The sequence below is a fragment of the Gossypium hirsutum genome, chromosome D02 (genome assembly GCF_007990345.1).
Source record: "Gossypium hirsutum isolate 1008001.06 chromosome D02, Gossypium_hirsutum_v2.1, whole genome shotgun sequence".
Lineage (NCBI taxonomy): Eukaryota > Viridiplantae > Streptophyta > Magnoliopsida > Malvales > Malvaceae > Gossypium > Gossypium hirsutum.
This window is the reverse complement of record NC_053438.1, coordinates 336,073-357,064: the sequence shown is the minus strand read 5'-3', so window position 1 is coordinate 357,064 and position 20,992 is coordinate 336,073. Positions and strand designations below refer to the sequence as shown.

Below are 20,992 nucleotides of genomic sequence, written 5' to 3'. Positions count from 1 at the left end.
GTTCTATATGTACAGTTATTGATTCAGTCCATATTCTCTAATTTGATCATTCTAAATCCCTATACTCTTCGAATTCTGAAATTTTAGTCTTGAGGCAAATGACTGTTGTTAATCCGTTATCTGAATTTTTAGTGAGTAATATGTTGAAATAGCAAGTTAATATGACATTACGCATATGATAATATGTTCGTCGCATCAGATTTTGAAAAGAATAAAATCTAACAATCATTGTTTAGCGATAACTGAATTTTTAAATTTTTAAAAATATAGAAACTAAAAAAGACCAAATTAAAATATAAAAACTAAATCCATTACTTTTGCGGAATTTTGCCCAGGCCCGACCCGGGAAAAAATCATAAGCCCGGGCCCGGCCCGGCCCATTTTTTTAATAAATACCAAAAATTTATTTTAAAAATTAAAAAAGTATTTTAAAAATATTTTAAAATTAAAAAATAAAAAAAGTATTTTAAAATTAAAAGAATTTAAAAAATTAATATATTTATTATATCGGCTCGGCCCGGGCCAAAAAAGTGGTGCCGAGGCCCGGCCCATTTTCTAAACGGGCCTCGTTTTTTTGCCCAAGCCCATATTTCGGGCCTATATTTTTACCCAAATCCTCCCATATTTCGAGCGGGCCATCGGGCCGGGCCGCCCGGCCATGAGCGCCTCTAACATAGACTGATAATGGAGATTTAACCTTGAAAAAATATTGTCTTTGTCAACTCCTTTAAATCATTAACTATTAATTTTAAATTAGGCACTTAATATGTGTTATTTCAAAATTTGTTGCGTTTTTTTCTTACTTGTTTTACCTTTGTAGTTTGATTTCTATATAGAATTTTTTTAAAGTTAATTCAACAATTAATTTAAACTTGAATTAATTACCTATAATGATAATAAATTTGGAGAAAAACTCATACATTTACATAAAGTGAGTTTCGAACCCGAAATTTAAAAGTTCTCAAGATCTCAACTTTATCATTAAACTTGAATTTTATTGAAGATCCTAATAAGGTTTATAGTATCTATGTTTGATACATATTTAAATATAGATATAAATTATAATTTTTTTGAATATATAGAAACCCTATAATTGATACTAATCTTCACATAAGTTTAAAAAATTATAATTACTTATGTAGGCCCGGCCCTAAGGGTCGTCTGGATGCGTGGCCGCTCAGGACCCAAGGCTGAAAGGGATTCAAAATATTATTTTTTCAGTTTTTAATGGATATAAAACCCTATTTTATTGTTTTCCCGAGGCCCAAAAAATATAAAAAACGGACCTAATTTATGGAAAAAAATTACATAAAGTAATTAAAAGAGAAAGTGGATGAGAACAAGTCCACAACAAACTTCACCTACTGTCTCATTTGCCATTTGTGTTTAACCATATTTATTATGTGTCTTTTAATTCTATTATTCATTATTATCACTTTGACATTTTATTAATGGACCATTTGTTTTAGCTACTAAAATAATATTTCCAATATCTTTTTATGATATTCTTACAATCTCTTTCCTTATTTAAATAGAAAATTCTAAAAAAAAATGAATTCCGAGATATTTGAGATATTCGAGTTAAAGAAATATCATTTGTCAGTAACAACGATTAATCTCTTTCTTGCGAGTATAAGCATCTGATCATGAAATGTATTCTATTCATCATTTATCAAATTCCTGATTGCAGGGTTGAAACTGAGCAAAACTCGATTTAATTTGATTAGGAATTCGGACATACGGTTTCATTTGGTGGGAAGGTGCTTGATATACGACCAAGTATTTCCATAAATTATAGCATCCCAGCCGGAATGGATAAGCTGTAGAATGAGAAGCAAACAGCCGGCGTATGTGTGTGATGAAAAACGAAAAGAATATTTCTTACAACACACAAATTCTTACCTGGTAAACCGCCTGCCACAAGCCAACAGCAAATTATAAAATTCCAGTCAAAAACCAACTCCTCTTATCAAAATCATATAAATTAATCAGTAATTGCACCATTATTATCGTTTTATATTAAATTTGAAGCAAAACCCAAAATCATTTTCTTTTCGTAATCAACTACTATACCACCTTCTTCTGAAAGTTTCAATGGCTGTTTCTCCTCATGCTTTTCCGCCGAGAAAGCGGCGGCCTTCGGCCGGAGCTTTTGTATCGCCCAAATTAGCCGATATCAACTTGGTAAAGTCCCTTCTTTCTTTGTCACAAGAAATCTCTTCTTTTAAACCATTTCAATGTCTTCTAAAACGGAACTCGGTTTCCTCCATTAACAAATCCAAGCTTCTCTCGATATTATTCGACGAGCTGATAAAAAACCCAGCTTCTGTTTTCTTTTCTCCTTCAACCCTTTTGTGCTTTGAAGAAATGTACATAGCTTTACAAAGGATTAAAACATTGCTCGAAGATTGTTCAAATGGAAGCAAGATGTGGATGTTAATGCAAATCCAGGTATTATCTAATAATTTTCATGAACTCACCCTCGAGTTATCGACTCTACTCGATATTTTCCCTTTTAAAGAGATTGAACTGAGTCAAGACGTGGAAGAACTCGTGGTTTTGGTACGGAAACAGTGCGGTAAGTCGAAGCCGGTTGTGGATCCCGGCGATGTGTTTCTCCGGCGAGAAGTTTTGACCATGTTGGATCGGATCGAAAAAGAGATCGTTCCCGATCAGTTGAAGCTTAAAAAAGTCATGGAGTATCTGGGATTACGTGACGGTTCGAGTTGCAGAGAAGAAATCGAGAGCTTACAAGATGAAATCCAGAATCAAGTCGACGAGAAATCGAAATCGGACATCGTTTCTTTGATTGGCCTTGTTCGTTACGCTAATTGCGTGTTGTTCGGATCTTCGACGGCAAGTAAACCGGATCATCGGCGGCAAAAATCGACGTCGGATTTGACTATCCCGGCTGATTTCCGGTGTCCGATTACTCTTGAGTTGATGAGGGATCCGGTTGTCGTGGCGACGGGTCAGACGTACGATCGGAAATCTATCAATCTATGGATTGAATCTGGGCATTCCACATGTCCTAAAACGGGTCAAACCCTGATCCATACCAACCTTATACCGAACCGAGCTTTGAGGAATCTTATAACTATGTGGTGCCGTGAGCAAGGAATTCCGTTTGAGACCGTCGGAAATAACGAGAAAGTTAACAGCGTTAAAGGTACTAAAGCCGCCTTTGAAGCTACGAAGATGACGGTTTCTTTTTTGGTCAACAAATTATCGGGTAGTCAAACCATGGAGGCGGCTAACGGTGTTGTTTATGAGCTTCGTGCTCTGTCGAAAACCGACTCGGATAGTCGAGCCTGCATTGCAGAAGCTGGAGCGATCCCGATCTTGGTCAGGTATTTAGGTTCAAGTGTAGGTTTGGAGCATCCGAACCTCCAGGTCAACGCTGTTACTACTATTCTTAACCTTTCCATCTTAGAAGCAAACAAAACGAGAATCGTGGAGACTGACGGAGCTTTAAATGGCGTTATCGAGGTGTTACGTTCAGGTGCCACGTGGGAAGCCAAGGGGAATGCGGCGGCGACGATATTCAGCTTATCGGGCATACACGGGTACAGAAAAGGTTTAGGGAGGAAGACACGTGTCATAAAGGGATTGTTGGATTTAGCCAAAGACGGAACCACGAGCTGCCAAAAGGATGCACTCCTGGCTATTTTGAATTTGGCTGGAGATAGGGAGACTGTAGGGAGGTTAGTTGAAGGAGGGGTGATACAGATGGTGAGCGGAGTCATCGACGAGCTACCGGAGGAAGCGGTGGCAATACTCGAGGCGGTGACTAGGAGAGGCGGATTGGCAGCGATCGCGGCGGCTTTCAACATAATTAAGAAACTGGGTGTTATCCTGAGGGAAGGGTCAGATAATGCAAGGGAAAGCGCCTCAGCTACTTTGGTCACCATGTGTAGGAAAGGGGGACCGGAGATGGTAGCGGAGTTGGCAGTGATTCCGGGGATTGAAAGGATAATATGGGAAGTAATGGGTGGTGGAACCGCAAGAGGGAGACGGAAAGCGGCGACGTTGTTGCGGATTCTTCGAAGATGGGCGGCCGGTTTGGATTTGGATACAAATAATGTTGTGGATAGTTCAAACATGATAACCATGACTGTAGGTACATCAAGAACAATATTGCAAGCATGATAGGATACAATTTTTTTTTCAAATTTATTGTCAAATTGTAAATTGTGAATGAAATTTGTAAAATCTTTTTTCTTTCTATTTCAAGTTGTGGAAAATCTTAATGGAAAAAGATTATTCTTTTTATAATTACCAGACTTCAGTTATTTTTTTGTACAGAATGTCTAGTCTAAAATTATTAATAGCCCCTCTCGGCATATAAATAGGAGGATAATTTATTTCAACGCACACGAACTCACGTCCTCCTATGTTAGAGATAATACTCATACCAATCGAGTTAAGACTCGATCGACAAGATTTAATTATTTTTAAATCAAATTATTATACTTTTAAAACCATTTATTTATATGTGTTGGGAAATTAAAAAGAAGAATCAATGCTTTATTGGCTATAATTAACTACTTTAGCAGACAAAAAAAGGTAGCTTGATTTATTTATTGGCTAGAAATCAAAGCCTTTTTAAGTTGCTTTTATGCCATTGTTAAATGCTTGTACTCTTTGACGTAACAACCATCGGGGAAGATGGGTAACGCCTATTTTATCGATCTAATCCAAAAAATTTTAGTATTTATAAAAATAACTTAAGTTTAAAAATAATTATCAAAATGACTTAAAATAAACATTATTTTTAGGTATTGAAAACTTAGTGGCCGGCACTACATAGTGCTTTAGCCTCATGATTTCCTAATGATTGTGTCAAGCTTTAAAATATTGATTTTTTTGACTTGGGGAATCCAATGACCTGCATCAGGATATTTTTTTAAATCGTATTATACTGGTATATAAAAATATCAGTATTTAAAAAAAATTTGGTTCTAGCCATGTAATGGCCGGCACTAAAGATGTAAAAACAAAAATTTGGTGCTGGCCAGTAGATAGCTGGCACCAGCTACTTTTTTCGTGTCCCAATGCAATTTTTTTTACTTTGTTACACTGATGGCCTGCACTAGTTAAATTTTTAAAAAATAAAAAGGTTTTTTTGGGTGCTGGTCATGTAATGGCTGGTACCAGGTACTTTTTTCGTGTCTCAATGCAAATTTTTTTGGAACATTGATGGCCGGCACTAATTAAATCTAATTTCAAAAAAATTTGCATTGAGACACGAAACAAGTACCTGGTACCGGCCATTACATGGCCAGCACCCAATTCTTTTTTTAATTTTAACCAGTGCCGGCCATCAGTGTAACAAAGTAAAAAAAATTGCATTGGGACACGAAAAAAGTACCTGGTGCCGATCATCTACTGGCCAGCACCAATTTTTTTTAAGAATACTAGTTTTTTATATACTAGTATGATACGATTTAAAAAAAATACACTGGTGTCGACCATTGAGTTCCCAATACCCAAAAATATTGTTTATTTCAGGAAATTTTAGTGATTTTTTGAACCTGGGTCATTTTTGTAAATATTAAAATTTTTTGGGTTTACATTTACAAATAGAAAAGGGTAAACTGTATATAATGCCACTAATTTATTAATAAGTTTACATTTTGGTCATTCGACTTTAAAAAGTTACAAAATGGTCACTAAAAATTGTCAATTAAGACACTGGACTATTAAAATTGTTGTTGTATGGTCTTTTCTGTTTGCACCGCATGCACCAATCAAAAGCTATCCTTTTTTTTTTCTACAATTTTGTTTTTGTCTTCATGAAATAACTTTGAACATCACGAATCTAGGAACTAAAATCAAAATAACTTTTTTCTCCTGTCTTTAACACGAAACATCAGATCGAATTGGATCTAATGTATATCCTTCTAATCATTAATGGGTGTTGATAAATCATATTGATCGTCAAATTGTCGCTTGGAACTCCCTAGTCAAACTTTTTTTTAAATACTTAATAGTCGGATAACTTAAGTAAAAACATTTGAATAGTTCAGTGACTTAAATGAAAACTTACGAATAATCGAGTGACCATTTTGTAACTTTTTAAAATTGAATGACAAAGACGTAAACTTACTAATATTTTAGTGACCTTGGTGTAGTTTACCTAATAGAAAATAATTATACTTGTTTAAGGGCAAGGTTATCAGTCCAAGTTCGAAATTTGGAAAAAAAAAATATTAGCCAAAAAATACACTTGAATAAAAAAAATTAGACATGTTTAAAGTTTAGCGTTAAATATAGTTTTAGATCTGACACAGAGCAAACTTAAAACATATGGATCAAATTGTAACCACATGTGTTCTTATTGCATGGAGAGTTGAGAGCTAATATGTTTTAACATGCTCTAGGTCATATTTATTTCTTTTAATACGTCTCTTTTTTATATAATGCCTAGAACTACCCATAGCCCTTCTGCAATCCTTAAATAGGAAGATTACACGCTTCAGCACACTCGAATCCATGTCCTCCTACACTGACAACAATACTAATACCAATCGAATTAAGACTCAATCGATGTGTTTTAATATACTCTAAGTTACATTTTAATTGATATTTAATGTTTAAACTAAATGCCACGTAGGCAAGAATAAGTGTTCTTTTTCCTAATGGATCCAAAAGCCCACTTAGCCACTTTCTGCAGAACTTTCTCGGGGAAAAAAGGGCTTGTTTGGGCTTTCAATCACCAAATCCAATACACAACCAATAAGCCCAACAATGTGAAAAAGATTCTAACAAAAAAACTACACAAACATCATTGTCAATAAAAAAACATTCTGGGTTTTTGTACAGAAAAACATTAAAGAAAAAGGAAAACAAAAAACCTTCTTGAAGTTTATTCCTTGTCCTGCAAAATATTTTCAGGCACCACAGCAAATCATTAGGTCCCCCACTCTCAATTCATTAGTGTTTTGGAACCATTTCCTTAACTTAAACCTTTTGTCGTCCTCCTCTAAAGGACCAATTTGATACCGATAAGTGTTAAATGTAGCGGTAAGTCAATCACAAATTTTTTTCACGGATAGTAAAATTAGCATGGAGGATATTTTAAGTCTTAAAAAAAGGGTAAACTACACTGGCAGTCATTTGACTATTAAAAAAATAAAATTGATATAATAACAACTAGTAGCCAATTTTAGAAGTTATCACATTATCTTCCTATTTTTCATTTAATGATGAGTGACGATTACTTTTCACAGTTAAAAAACAAAAAAAATACTGATAATTAAGTGATTATCGATATAAATTTACCCTAAAAAGAAGGGACCAGTTGACTAGAAACGTCAAAGGTGCATGTAGTTATGAAACACCGCCATACATGACCATCAATGCTTTGATAATGATTTGGAAGGACAAAAAAAGGCAATGGGTTGAAGCCAATCACTACTTTGGTAAGAAAATTTCATGTGCTTTCGAGCTGTTTCTGTTTTGTTGTCACTTGCAGTTTTGTCTTTTTTTTTAAAGGTCTTAATTAATGAGACGACTTACCGCCCAGAGCAGATAAAAAGGTTGCTTGGTCTTAATGGCATTTGCATATATATATATAGCTTTTGGAATTGGTCACGATGAGATATGTTTGGGGGTGTGCGAAAATTTTTGTAAGAGATAAGGTTGTTATAACCATCAATACGGTAGATTAGTATTTATCAATTTGTAGAAGAATATATTTTAAAATTAAGTCGATTTGAGGGTTAATGTATATGACAAGAAAACTATTTGGATTTTAGTTTACAGATTTTTTATATTCAAAGTTGTTTCATGAAAAAAATTTGAATTGTAAAAAAAAAAGGGAATGAGAGCTTTCAATTGGTGTAAGCAGTACGAACAGAAAAGGCTATGCAACAATAATTTTAACAGTCCATAGATTTAATTAAAATCTTTCAAATAATTCAGTATCTATTTTGTAAATTTTTTTTAAAAGTTAAATGATCAAAACGTAAATTTACAAATAATTTAACGACTTTAAGTATAGCTCACTCATTAACTAATTAGAATAAATCTGGGGAAAACTGTCGATTAAGTCTTAGCTCAGTTGGCGAGTGTGCCGAAGCACATTATCCTCTTAATTAAGGGTTGAGGAGGGGTTATGGGTAGTTCTAAGCATTGTATCAAAAAACAAAAACTAAAAATCATGATGCTGCATTCATATGAAAGTAAGTAAATAAAAAAAAATCTAGAGAAAACTTAAACATGAAAGTTACCTGATCTCAACCTTACCTTTGAGTCAAGGTTTTATTGTCTACTTTACCTGTCGAAGGCACCAAGGGTGGTTAAGAGCCTTCCCTAGGGGCATAGCTATGGTAGGGGTGTAATTGAGTCAAATCGAATTTGAATGTTGTTAAACTCGAGCTCGACTCAAAATTCAAAGTTTGATACTCGGTTCGGACTCAACTAAATATATGTTTTTAAGCTGAAACTCGACTCAAGAAATAATTGAGCTAATCAAATTCTTGCTCCAGCTTAGCTCGATAATTAAGCTTAAGGTTAATAATATATATTAAGAGCAATAACATAATTTAATAATATAAAACCATGAAAGATTCAGTAAGGCTCAGAAATTGTTCAAGTCAAGTATTACTAAACTTAAATTTGGTTCGATTGGTAGCTCGAGCTTGGTTTGATTTTTTTCGAATCAAACTTGAGTATCCTGAACACTGGTATTTCATTTATACCCCATAAGGCACGAAGCCTTGGCCTCCCTTGGCCAAATGAGCAAATTATTCTTTTACCCTTCTCAAAAATTAAAAGCTTCAATTTAATCCTTTTAACCTTTGATTAAATAAAAAAATTGAAATTTTAACCCTTTTAAAAAGTCACTAAAATTTTATAATTTTATCTCTACATGCTTAAAATAAAAAATTTTGTTTCACCATGGCCTTCCCCTTTTTTAAATATTATAAAATTGTAAGCTAATTGTAAAATTACTGAAAAAAATATAGCTAATTTATAAAATTGTGTTAATAGATAATTTCTATGGTAGGCAAAAAAATCAAAGAAAAAAAAAAGAGAAATGTTTGTGGGGTCAATCCAAGGGCCTGCATGATAGCCACGTCGATGGAACTTATGGGGAAAACCATGCAAAACCACTATTTTAGCCGTACTACCAAAACAAACGTAGCAGTAGTTCAAATTTTAGGTCTAATTATGGTGTTAGTCCTTATATTTTTTCTGAACCATCCATAAACCCTTTACCTTTAAACTAATTAAATTGTAGGAAGACGTCTTGTCTAATTTAACAACAATGGTGCTAATCTAAGCTAGGACTCGATTGGAAATTCTTCTATTTGGTATAATTTGGTCTACTTATTTTTATAATGTTATTATTAGGTCTAAATTGAAAATATTTTTAGCTCTATTGCTAAGGTGACAATGTAAAAAAATTGAAGCCTTTATTAAGGAATTAAAATTCAAATTTTGGAAAATTAGAAAAACTAAAATCATAATTAGACCCGAATTTTTAACCAGGCTAATTGGATAAAAGTATCATGGAGTTCTCTGTATTATATTTTGCCGCTTTTAATACAAAATGGGGAAAAGACCCTTCCAGACCTTCTCAATTTTGAATTTGAGCAAATTGGTTCCTCTAAAAAATTAGAGCAATTTAATCCCTATGAATTTCAAAAATAAGCAACAAAAGACAATTAATCACGACATTGATGCTTTCTATCTATCGTACATGATTTTGGTCGGTATAATAGCTCTCAAAGTTTACACATTCTGCAATTTGATCCTAATTTAATAAAATTTTCTCGCAACATTTGTGTAACTGTGTAAATGTTGAGGCTAAATTTGTTGAATTTTTTTAGAACTAAGACCAAAATAACAAAATATTTAAACATTGAAAGCTAAATTTTTTATTATGCCAATTAAAATTATATACAATTGATGGAAGAAATAAACGTCGTGATTAATTGTCCTTAGTTACTCAATTTCGAAATTGAGAGACACTGGAGAGGTTTTTACCAAAAAATGGACAAATTAGTCCATAACTTTTGCAAACTACACAAATTAATAGTAGAATTTAACCAAATATTTATTGAAATAAGAAAAAAAACTCTTGCAAATAAAAAATAAAAAATTTTTTAAAAAAAGCAAAAAGCTAGTTACCACCTGGGACCAATGTTTATTTTCCCTTTATGCCAACTATTTTTTCTTCCATTGTGGACCCCCAAACTTTTCTTTTCTTTATTTTCAATCACACTTTCCCTGTTTTTATACACCTTCTTACTCTCCTTCTTCTTCAATCACTTCCCCCCATATCTCTCCTCCTCCTCCTCCTCATCATCATCATCATCAAAGTTTTCATATTTCTTCAAAATAATCCCTTTTTCTTCATACAAAAGTTGCCATTTTCAATGGGTAATTCCAGGTTCAAGTTATCAGACATGTTCCCCAATGTCTGGTTTTACAAACTCAAAGACATGAACAGAACCAAACACCATGAAAAGAAAAAACACCGCCCCTCATCATCAAAACAAGAACAACCCCATTTGAATCCCAGAAAATCCTATCATTTCACTAGAGAGCTTGTTCCAATTCATGTTTCCCCTGATCAACCACTGAGAAAATCCACCAAGAAACGAAATCCCAGAAGGAATTTCCGGTCACCGCCGTCAAAGGTGCTTACTTCTTCCGTCTCCGCCGGTTGTAGTTGCCGTGAAACTATCAAGAATAAACCCGATTCTCCACCGGAATACTCAGCTTCTTCTTCATCTTCTTTATCGTCTTCCGACGACAGTTCTTTACCGCAAGAATCGTTCGATAACTTGGTGTGGTCAAGTTCCAAAGCCAACGACGATATAATCTCCGATGCGGACGTTAAGAAAATCGACGAGTTCTTACCGGAGCTCGAACTCCCTCCGATCGTAACGAAACCGGCTAAATTCAACGACATGGTGAAGGACATCAAGAACAAGACAAAAAAATTCGGTCACAGTCCTTCGGGTGTAAAGCTGAGAGTGAATTCTCCGAAAATTGCGAATAGGAGATTAGTTCAGGGTCATGCTCGGCGAAGCATTTCGTCGAACAGTTCGAGTTCAAGTTCGAGGAGGAGCTTATCGGAGAGTTTTGCGGTGGTGAAATCGTCGGTCGATCCTCAAAGAGATTTTAGGGAATCAATGGTGGAGATGATAATGGAGAATAATATTAGAGCATCTAAGGATTTGGAGGATTTGCTTGCTTGTTACCTTTCTCTCAATTCCGATGAATACCATGAAATTATCATCAAGGTTTTCAAGCAAATCTGGTTCGATTTGATCGATGTCCGATGATGTTTAACGGTGGATGAAGACTGTTTATTCTAACAACAGTTCTCTATGAGGTTCCAATTTTAGCCTACGTTTTACTGTAATTACTCTCTGTAATTTAATTCCCTTAATCGCTTTTCTTTTGCAAACTATTTATACTTTAATACCATTAATTTTTCTAATTTTTAAAGTTTAGTCCTGACTCGAAAAAATAGTAGTTAACTCTGATCGGTTAAATTCAATTATCAGTCATATACGAGATTTTTTCAAAATTTGAAATTTTAGTTTTGACGCAAATGAAAGTCATTAATCCATCAACTGAATTTTTCATGAGTAATATGTAGAAATAATAAGTTGACATGATATAATGATATCTTTGTTGCATTAGATTTTGGAAATAACAAAATTTAATGAATTTCACAATTATCGTTCGGTAAGGATTGAAATTTTAAAATTTGAAAAGTATATGGACTAAAACGGACCAAATTAAAGTATAAATTAAATTCACAACTTTCATAAAGTAAAGAAACTAATAACAGAACTCAAACGGTAATAAATAGTAGTAAAAAGCGTGACACAAATACAAAATGTCATTTTAAAGTCGCTTCACCGAATGTTACCATTGAGCTGATAAAATGACTTGATTTATATCATATTGATATTTTTAAAATTCGGAAGTAATTTAGAAACAACGATCTCTCCCAATTTTGATTTTTTTTATCATTCGCATGCCCATAATGGTTAATTCATTCGGAGTTTGTAATTATTGACACCAACACCATCATCTCCAATATTTAAACCCAAATTTTCTCTTTAAAAATACATTAATATGTATTATGCTACACCCAAAAATTTGTTGATGAAACTGTGAATAGATACATGGAAAATGGTGAAAAAAATAATAGAAATTGAAATTGTAAAAGGGGTCCCTCAAACAATGTCCTATGAGACAATTTACTGACAATTTCTTCCATCAGTGTTTTGGGCTCTAAAAGAAGATAGTCTTTAACCACAAGGCTTCTGTTCCTTTATTCTTTTTTTTCTCCACCCAAAATGTCCTCTTTCCCCACATCGTTTCAAATTTATACATACATATAGGGTTGATATAATATTTGGTACTTGATTTAGCCTTAATATTCAATTTCGTATTCTCTAATTCGGTACCCAAACCCTTTCAATTTTATACTTGAGTTACGTTTGTTCCAAATATTCATTCAGCCACGTGATGTTGTTTGATTTAGGTACCAAATTGAACGTCCAAACTAAACTCATGTACGAAACAATGTATTAACCCATACATTTATAAAATATTCAAGATGAAGTAAATTTTGAGTGGTGTGGAATTCAAATTTCTGCACTGTGTTAAAGCCTCAATGCTTTTTTTTTCTTTTTTTTTTAAATATATAATTTTTAATTTTGGTTGGACTTGGAGGATATAGGCATAGAACTTTACCTAAAGTTGAAAAATTGATCTCTTGAAATAAAGTTAAAGTTGCTTCGGTTATTACAAAAGCCAACATGTTTCTTGAAATCCGGGCCTATGTTCATGTTAATGTAATATGTTCATGTTCATGTTCATATATGAATTTTAATAAAATGTGTAATGTCGTATATAAATTTTGATTAATATTATTAAATTAGCACTATTTTACGTTGAAATATTGCACGCACGAGTAATTATATTAACCCAATATGAAAATAAATGTATGTATTTATTTCTTTAAACGTGTATAGTTGAATCAACATCGAAGTTTCGTATATACATATGAACCACAATTCAAGTTTCATGTATATAATTGTATCAGATTACACATTGGATCAAAGTTGTATTTAAATTCAAATTTTTACTTCTCTTTTCAGGCAAATCTAAAGAGGCGACCGGGACTTTAACCTCTCAAATTTGAAAAAAAAAATTACTTTTAAACCCTTTTATAAATTATGAAATTATAAATTAATATATAATAAAATTACCCAATGAAAATATTATCTAGTCCCTTCAAAAATATAAAGTTACATTTAACCTCCTACAAATTTATAAGTCAATATCTTTAATGAAGCTTTTGAGAACTCTTTGCATGCCTTTGTGCAATTGAATCCTTCTTTTGTTTCATGGTAACATAAGCTTTTACCATTCTTTTCCTTTTTCCCTTTTATCCTTTATGAAAAGAGAGTAGGCATTTAATTTTTATTAAACATGGGGGAAAATAATGTTAAATATATTTAAATAAAATTACAATAGGTGAGTCGATTGAGTCTTAACTCGATTGGCATGGGCATTGTTGCCAGTACAGGAGGACGTGGGTTCGAGTACGCTGAAACACATTATCTTCTTATTTAAGGGTTGAGAGAAAGAGATTGAAGCTTGGTTTTACCTAAACCATATCATATATATAATCAAATTATTTTTAATCTTATAATAAAATAATTTAGATTTTGGTAATTAATAGGGTTTTTTCTGTTCATAATCCCTAATTTTGCGGTTTTTTTCCAGCTAATTTGCTTTATTCGTTGACTTTAATCACTTTCCCCACCGGTGATAATCATTATATAAATTTACACACGTTAATTTTGAGGTGGATTCTAAAATTTGATCCTAATAATATGAATATAGATTTATGATGTTTGAAAAATTACGTAATAATCGGATTCAAGTGTAATTATTTATTGTTGATTGAGTCTTAATTTGATTGGTATTAGCATTGTTGCTAATACATAAGGATATGAGTTCGAGTGTGTTGAAGCGCAGTATCTTCTTATTTAAGGGTTGGGAATGGACTACGAGTAATTTTAAGTGTAATAAAATGTTTCGCGTGTTACAGAAAACAATACGAGATACACATGGAGTCATGTTTTGTAATTAATTACAATGTTGTAATAATTTAAGTAATTCAACAATATTTTGGGTGTTACGAAAATGGTAATAATTTGTATAATCTAATTGCTTCACTGAATTTAATATTGTAAATCAGTCCAAAAATAAAAATAAAAATAAAAACTTGGATTTATTACAAAGAAGGAAGTGCACGAGTGGGGGACAAAAAATCTTGGGGGAATCTAAGATTGAAGAAGTTAGCTTTAGCTTGTCTCTATTATTTACGTTTGGCAATGTTGATGTCCTTTCTCTCCATGTCTTTCCAACACAAACGACGAATCTATACACATCTAATCAACACACATACTACCAAATTTTGGATTTTATTGCCAATTCCATCCTCTTTTTTCTTACAATACCAACACTTGGTTAAGGACCTGGTGATAAAGCACGAGGGTGTCGAGTGATTTCAGGAGTGAATTTTGAAAATTTATTGAGGGTGAGAATTGAATTAGAAAATTTTGAGACGTCTAAATGTAGTTTATCGTGTATTATTTTATATTTTGAGGGTAAAGTGAAATTTTTTCACTTTTCGAGGCCAAGACCCCTGCCTGCTTGTCCCATTGGATTCGTCTCTTGTTGTTGTAGTCAATTTGGAGAGGTATGGGAAGTTTTAGGAAACTTTTGGCGTAGTTTTGGTACGTAATGTTAGCCAATGCGTTAGATGTAGATTTTCTTAGATCTGTGTCTTGCTAACAAGAATTAGTAGTTAAGTCATGATAGAACTTGGTAGTCCTTACAAAAATTGTAAAAGTTTTAAACTGACGCAATGATAAATTCATATTTTAACCTCTCGTAATTTTATAATTGGCTGACTAGAAAAGTTTTCTGGCTTTGACCCCATAGCCCGTGACTTGGCAATTCTTGAGAGACAAGCATGTAAGAAATAAGTGTTGATGTAAGACATGATCTAATCATGACAATCACCCAATATCGTATAAGGCGTTCCCTTTGAGTAAGGTAGCTCCTTAGATCCGAGTTAGACGAACTCCTTATTATCTTGGGGGGGGTCAAGTGGATTAGGAACCCCAACATGGCCATTAAAATTGTTAAGTGTGAATTGAATTAATTTAGGTGGACTTCTTTGACAAAGTAATAAATTGATGGGTGACACTTTGATATTGATATAAATCACCATGTTACTACCAAAATCTTTCTACCCATGATTTTGGTTGGGCTTTTCCTTTAATTTTACCCTTTTCTACAAGCTACTCCATATATATAATTTTGCATTTCATCCCTCTACTTTATAAAAATTAAAAAATTAATCTCTAACACTTTTCATATGTTAAATTGAATTATGTTAAATATTATTTATACCCTTTATTTTTTATTTATGTAAAAGTTGAATATAAATTCATTTTTTGGTCATCTTTAATTGAGTTCATGTATGGTTAACTCGTGAGTCATAATATCAACTCAATCAAAGATTTTAATAATAATTAAGTTAAAAAGTTATGTAACAAATATATTAATAAAAATTTAATATAAAATTGAAATTAGGCTTTGGGCAAAATAAAAATTTCATAGGTTCAAATCATATTATGTGTTTATTTTTCCATATTTGATATAAAAATACAAAAAAAAGGGTAAACTACACCCAGGGTCATTAAACTATTAGTAAGTTTACATTTTGGTCACTCAACTTCAAAAGGTTATAAAATAGTCATTGAACTATTCTAAAGTTTTCATTTAAGTTGCTGAGATGTTAAAATTGTTGTTGTATGACCAACTCTAGCTTTCCTTCCCTTCTCTTCTACAATTGAGTTTTTTTTTTCATTAAACAACTTTGAACGTTATGAATATATAAGCTAAAATCCAAACAATATTATTCTCCAATTTTCGACATTAACCATCAGATTGACTTGAATCTAAGGTATGTTCTACTTGTCAATGGGTACTGATCCATTGTACCGATCGTCGAATCGTCACTTGGAGCTCGGTACTCAAACTTTTAAATAATAATAAACATATAAGAATTGCAATCTTTAATGTGTTAAATCATTAAATTTAAACAGTGCCTCCAAACATTGACATTTTAACTAAAATATGAACTGTCAAAACCGACAACATCATCATTAATTATTGTGAAGCTTCATTGAACTTCAAGTTTCCTTCAATTTTTTTTTGCCATTATTTATTTTTTTTAAATTCATCATTTAATTTTATCAAAATTTACCCATATTTTGAATCAATCTATTTTTTTTTTGTCAAAGCGTAATATTTTTTAGATTTTATTATTTTGTTTAAACCCTGTTACATTTTTACGGGACTTTAGACTTGAGCGATTAACCCGATCTTTAAATAAATAGATCTATTCAACACTTAATTTGCAATCAAACCAAAGCATGAACTTAAAGCATATTCCGTTACGATCATCTTCGTCATGGTACTCGAAGCTGTATCGGTGATGAACTCAATAGGATCCCCGGTCTTTCCAAGTTGGGATAAGGGAAGATATCTCCTTTTCAATCATATAAGCAATCTCCAATGGCTCCCGATCTAATCGCCACTTCTTTCACCGTTTCCGAGGCGATATTGATGGCAGTATCGTTCACTATATATCGAACGGAAAATAGATGTTCCGAGCATGACCTACAAAACCCGGGTTTAGATCGGTCTTATAAACAACACATCAAAAGTAACAAGTTAATACCATAGTACCTTCATTGTCTATAATTTGCACTTTGAGAAAAATTGTATCATCAGTAAGGTCCATTGTGGCAGTGATTAACATATTTTGTTTTTGGCTCAAGACACATGGGAATGGCAGAAACTTCAGCAAATTCTCAGCAAGAGCTCGTAAGCATGCAATCTCTTCGAAACATGGTCGAGGCATTTCCCTTCCCGACGAATCTCCAAGCTTCATCATCTCGAACCTTGTAGAATGACTTACAAAGTTCAAAAGAAAATGTCATATATTGAATTCCGTGTTAACAAAACCGATAAATAACTCACCGAAGTCTCTTTCTTGTAGATTTGAGCTGGATTCGAGCATCTCTAATATACACATACCGAAGGAGTATATGTCTATAAGCTCATTGTACTCTTCCTCGTATAGTTCCAGTGCCATAAATTCCGGCGTACCTATAACACAATGAGCATGTTTCGAGCCATGAAGGATGGCGGCTAATCCGAGATCACCTATCTTTACTTGTCCGAGGTGACCATGGACAAAGATGTTATCACATTTGAGATCTCTATGTATCACTGGAGGATCATGGCAATGGGGATAAGCTAGACCGCGTAGGATTTGGCAAAACCAGTTCTTAATCACTCGTATATCGACACGCTGGCGCCGCTGCCGATACCTGTATGATTGCGTATTAGAAAATGGTACTACGAATAAGGTTTCGTTGGATTGACAGTTAAGTTAAATGCGGTTTTACTCTCGAAGGGTGCTGGAGGTGAACATCTCGTTGACGAAGTTGATATCGATCCACGACTCATAGAATTGCATGATGGAACTGTGGTCGAGGTACTTGAGAAGGTGGATTTCGGAGTAATGTCTTTGTAATTCGTCCGGTGAACGGAAAACATCGGCGAGCTTCACTTGATTCCATGCCCCTTCCATTCCAAGGACCTCATCAAATGCCTTGTACACTGTCTTCATTGCTCCTTTACCCAGATCTCTCTGAACTGTACGAATATATACATACATACATAAGAGATTAACATAAAAAAAAATGTTGTCCAAATTTTCCAGGGAAAGTGAAGGAATCTTTTCAGTGAACTAGTTCAATTTTATATGGCTTTATTAATAAATTCCCCTCGATACCTTGATTCTCATACTAAAACTATCAGTTTTGCCAATACGAATGTATACTTAAAGATAAACAAAACTAAAGATAAACAAGTGTTTAAGATATGACTCTTATATTTATACCAAACAAAAACCTCTTCTCCCTCAAAACTAAGATATGGACCTCTCTCATAGATTCTCTTCATCGCCAGAAAGTGGATTACACATGCCGTAAGAAAGCATCCTACCAGGGTAGGCAAAACTCAAATACCGCCGTCGCAGAATCAAACTCCTTCTGAGCCTGTAAAATCTCTTCTCTCTCGTCCTCCAACGATAAGCCAGCCAATTCATTCTCTATAGACATGGTCGTCGCCAAAACCAAGAAAACCAAACTAAGAAACTCTAAAAAAAAAAAAAAAAAAAACCAAAACATGCTATAGCAACAGACCAGAGACGTGCTGAAGTAGCAGACACATTATTACTTCAGTTTTGTCTAAAATTTTGATTGTTATACATCTCAACTCCTTGGTTTCTTTACTTCTTAAAGAAATACCTCTCTACACACGGGTTTGTTGTTTTTTTTCCACAATATACAATGAAAAATGTTTTTTTATTGCGTATTAAATGAACTGCTAAACACTTTGAGTTTGAGGTCAGTTTGGTTTTAGTAAGTTAAAAACAACATTAAATCAGTAACACTATAGCTCACCTCTGAGCAGACCATTTGGAGTTTTTTACTTCTTTTCCCTTACTTGGCTTGTAAAGAGTATTTTGTTTATCATTCTTCTGCTTCGGTTTCGTTGCTGTCTGGGTTTTGAAGCTTTCTCCTTGGACCTTCCTCTTACAGCTCTTCCCATTTGGTTCCATGATCTCATCATCACTATAGCTGTCTCTTCTTCCTCCTCCTCTTTATAATCTTCTTCATTGTCTTCCTCCATGGACAAGGAGGAAAATGACAAAGAGGAGGAAGAAGAGGAAGAGAAGAAGAGAATACATATAGGGTTGGGTTGTAAAACGGTGGGTAGGTCTGTTAGTAATGGAAGGACGCAAATGCAAATTGCAGCATTTGCAGAGAGAGGAGAGAATGACTAGTTTGATTCCTGTTAGTGTGAGGCTCGCATGAGCTATTTTTCCCGCTACCCGCAGCAAATATCAATAAAACAATTTACCACAACTTGAATGCATCTCTTGCGAAATGTTATGTTAGGGTGCAATCACATTAATTTGTCCCCTAAAATTCAAGTGACGAGTCCAAGGCCTAGCATTTACACAATACTCAATGAGAAGAGAGTAGAAAGTATAACAATGTATCAACTAATCTGCTGTATGGACGAGCTCTCTGGGTAGCAGAGAAGAGGCTTTTGGTTTTTTTTTTCTTTTCTGCATACTGCTGTCTCTTGGTATGGGCGATAAATGCGTGAAATGATGGAATTTATCTTTTCGGTTCTTTTATTTTCTTTGGGTCTGTTCTGTTTTGTAATTTTATTTCTGGTTTTGGGTTCTTTTATTTTCTTTGGGTCTGTTCTGTTTTGTAATTTTATTTCTGGTTTTGGGGTGACAAAAGCAGCTGTAACACAAGTTTGACAACAGCAGTCATAAATGCAAGCATGACACATGGAATCAACCAGAGCCATGCAAAAAGAAGTGAAACGTGAAAGCAACCACATCCATGAAGAACATGAAGAAGCAGAGTCCTTATCAGAAACACTGTTCAGGATTCAAAATACAATTGTATAGAATTTTTAGAATTCCTCTATAAATAGGGAGGAAAGCTCAATTGTATAGAGGTTTATTTACATATATATATAACTTACAATAGATTAATTATATATAAAACTTACAATAGATTGTGTAGAGGTTAATTATATATATATAAGGACTCTGCTTCTTCATGGATGTGGTTGCTTCCACGTTTCATTTCTTTTTGCATGGCTCTGGTTGATTCCATGTGTCATGTTTGCATTTATGACTGATGTTGTCACTGCTTGTGTTACAGCTGTTTTTGTCATCTCTTACATCATCATTGTTTTAATAATGATTAAGACTTGATTAAGACTTTTTGTCTTCTTCATTAATGGTTGCTTCCATCATGATGATTTCAACATTACCAAATTTTTTGTTGGTATGTGAATCAGGTTGCCACCTTTGTTGACATCAACCTTCTTGTCTGTTGTCGAGATTCATTTCTTCAATCTCGTCCAAATGTAAAGAATCTAATGAAAGTCTTGGTGGTGAATTCCAAGTCTTCCATGTATATTTTATTTTTTTTTGTGATATGAGATGGAAATTCTTCTATCTCCATTTCAATAATCTTGTTTAGCAGCTTCACCACTTCTTCATTTCTTTCCTCTTGGATGTTTCCATTAGGAAATGCCAATATCCTTCTTCCATCTGTCCATAATTTATAAGCTTCATCATGGAGAAAATAATAGGCTTGTGATAATAATTCTAATCCCGTTTGGACTTGATAATTTTCAAATTTATTATAACATTCATCAATTGTTTTTGACAAATGTATAATTTCTAAAAAACAAAGAGTAGATACATGATAAGATCATTACTTTATCACAATTTCTTTTTTATTATAACACAAATCTACTTGATTTTTATGATATTCATTGGTGGATCTGGTAACAAAACAGCACATGTAATCGCACAAGAGGATTTAAGCCAAGATGAGGATGGCTTCTGGAGAAGCTCCAGCGTTGGTAGAAGCAGCCGCTGTAGAAGACTCTCGCCCTCATGACCCACCATAGAACTGTTGATTTCTCTTTGAAGGACAGTGGGGATTTGCCATTCGAAGGCCCCATTTTTTGTTTTGATTGCTCTCTACTCAGTATTGTTAATGTTTTTTTTTAGCAGCAGCCGGAGAAAATCTCATGGCTGAGGATTTCCTTTTCGTGTTTTCTTTTTGACTGTCCTTTTTACTTTGTTTAATTATCAATAAAGAGGCAGCTTTTGAGATTTTTTTTTTATAAAAAAGGCCTTGTAAGAACTCACTTGTTAATAGACCTATTCGGCTCGTATGAATACTAACACAAATTCCGGATGAATCAAAAAAACAAAAACAGGCATTATAGAAAGCTAAAAAAAAGACAA

General features: G+C 33.6%; 2 protein-coding genes and 1 pseudogene across 2 annotated transcripts; 2 read left to right on the top strand and 1 right to left on the bottom strand.

Annotated features, from left to right (window-relative positions):
• Window positions 1-1,808: 1,808 nt before the first annotated feature.
• Window positions 1,809-4,275, top strand: LOC107903607 (U-box domain-containing protein 16). The gene has a single exon (XM_016829704.2). It carries the CDS (start codon window positions 2,095-2,097, stop codon window positions 4,147-4,149), a length of 2,055 nt encoding a protein of 684 aa, XP_016685193.1. The 5' UTR covers window positions 1,809-2,094; the 3' UTR covers window positions 4,150-4,275.
• Window positions 4,276-10,195: 5,920 nt separating this feature from the next.
• LOC107903617 (transcription repressor OFP1) lies at window positions 10,196-11,474 on the top strand. Its single transcript, XM_016829713.2, has one exon. It carries the CDS (start codon window positions 10,389-10,391, stop codon window positions 11,301-11,303), a length of 915 nt encoding a protein of 304 aa, XP_016685202.2. The 5' UTR covers window positions 10,196-10,388; the 3' UTR covers window positions 11,304-11,474.
• A 4,927-nt stretch (window positions 11,475-16,401) lies between these two features.
• On the bottom strand, window positions 16,402-18,099 carry LOC107906158 (probable serine/threonine-protein kinase WNK5; annotated as a pseudogene).
• Between the last annotated feature and the right edge of the window lie 2,893 nt (window positions 18,100-20,992).

Coding starts and splice junctions, on each gene's coding strand:
- LOC107903607 (XM_016829704.2), top strand. CDS start 2,095: ATGGCTGTTTCTCCTCATGCTTTTCCGCCGAGAAAGCGGCGGCCTTCG.
- LOC107903617 (XM_016829713.2), top strand. CDS start 10,389: ATGGGTAATTCCAGGTTCAAGTTATCAGACATGTTCCCCAATGTCTGG.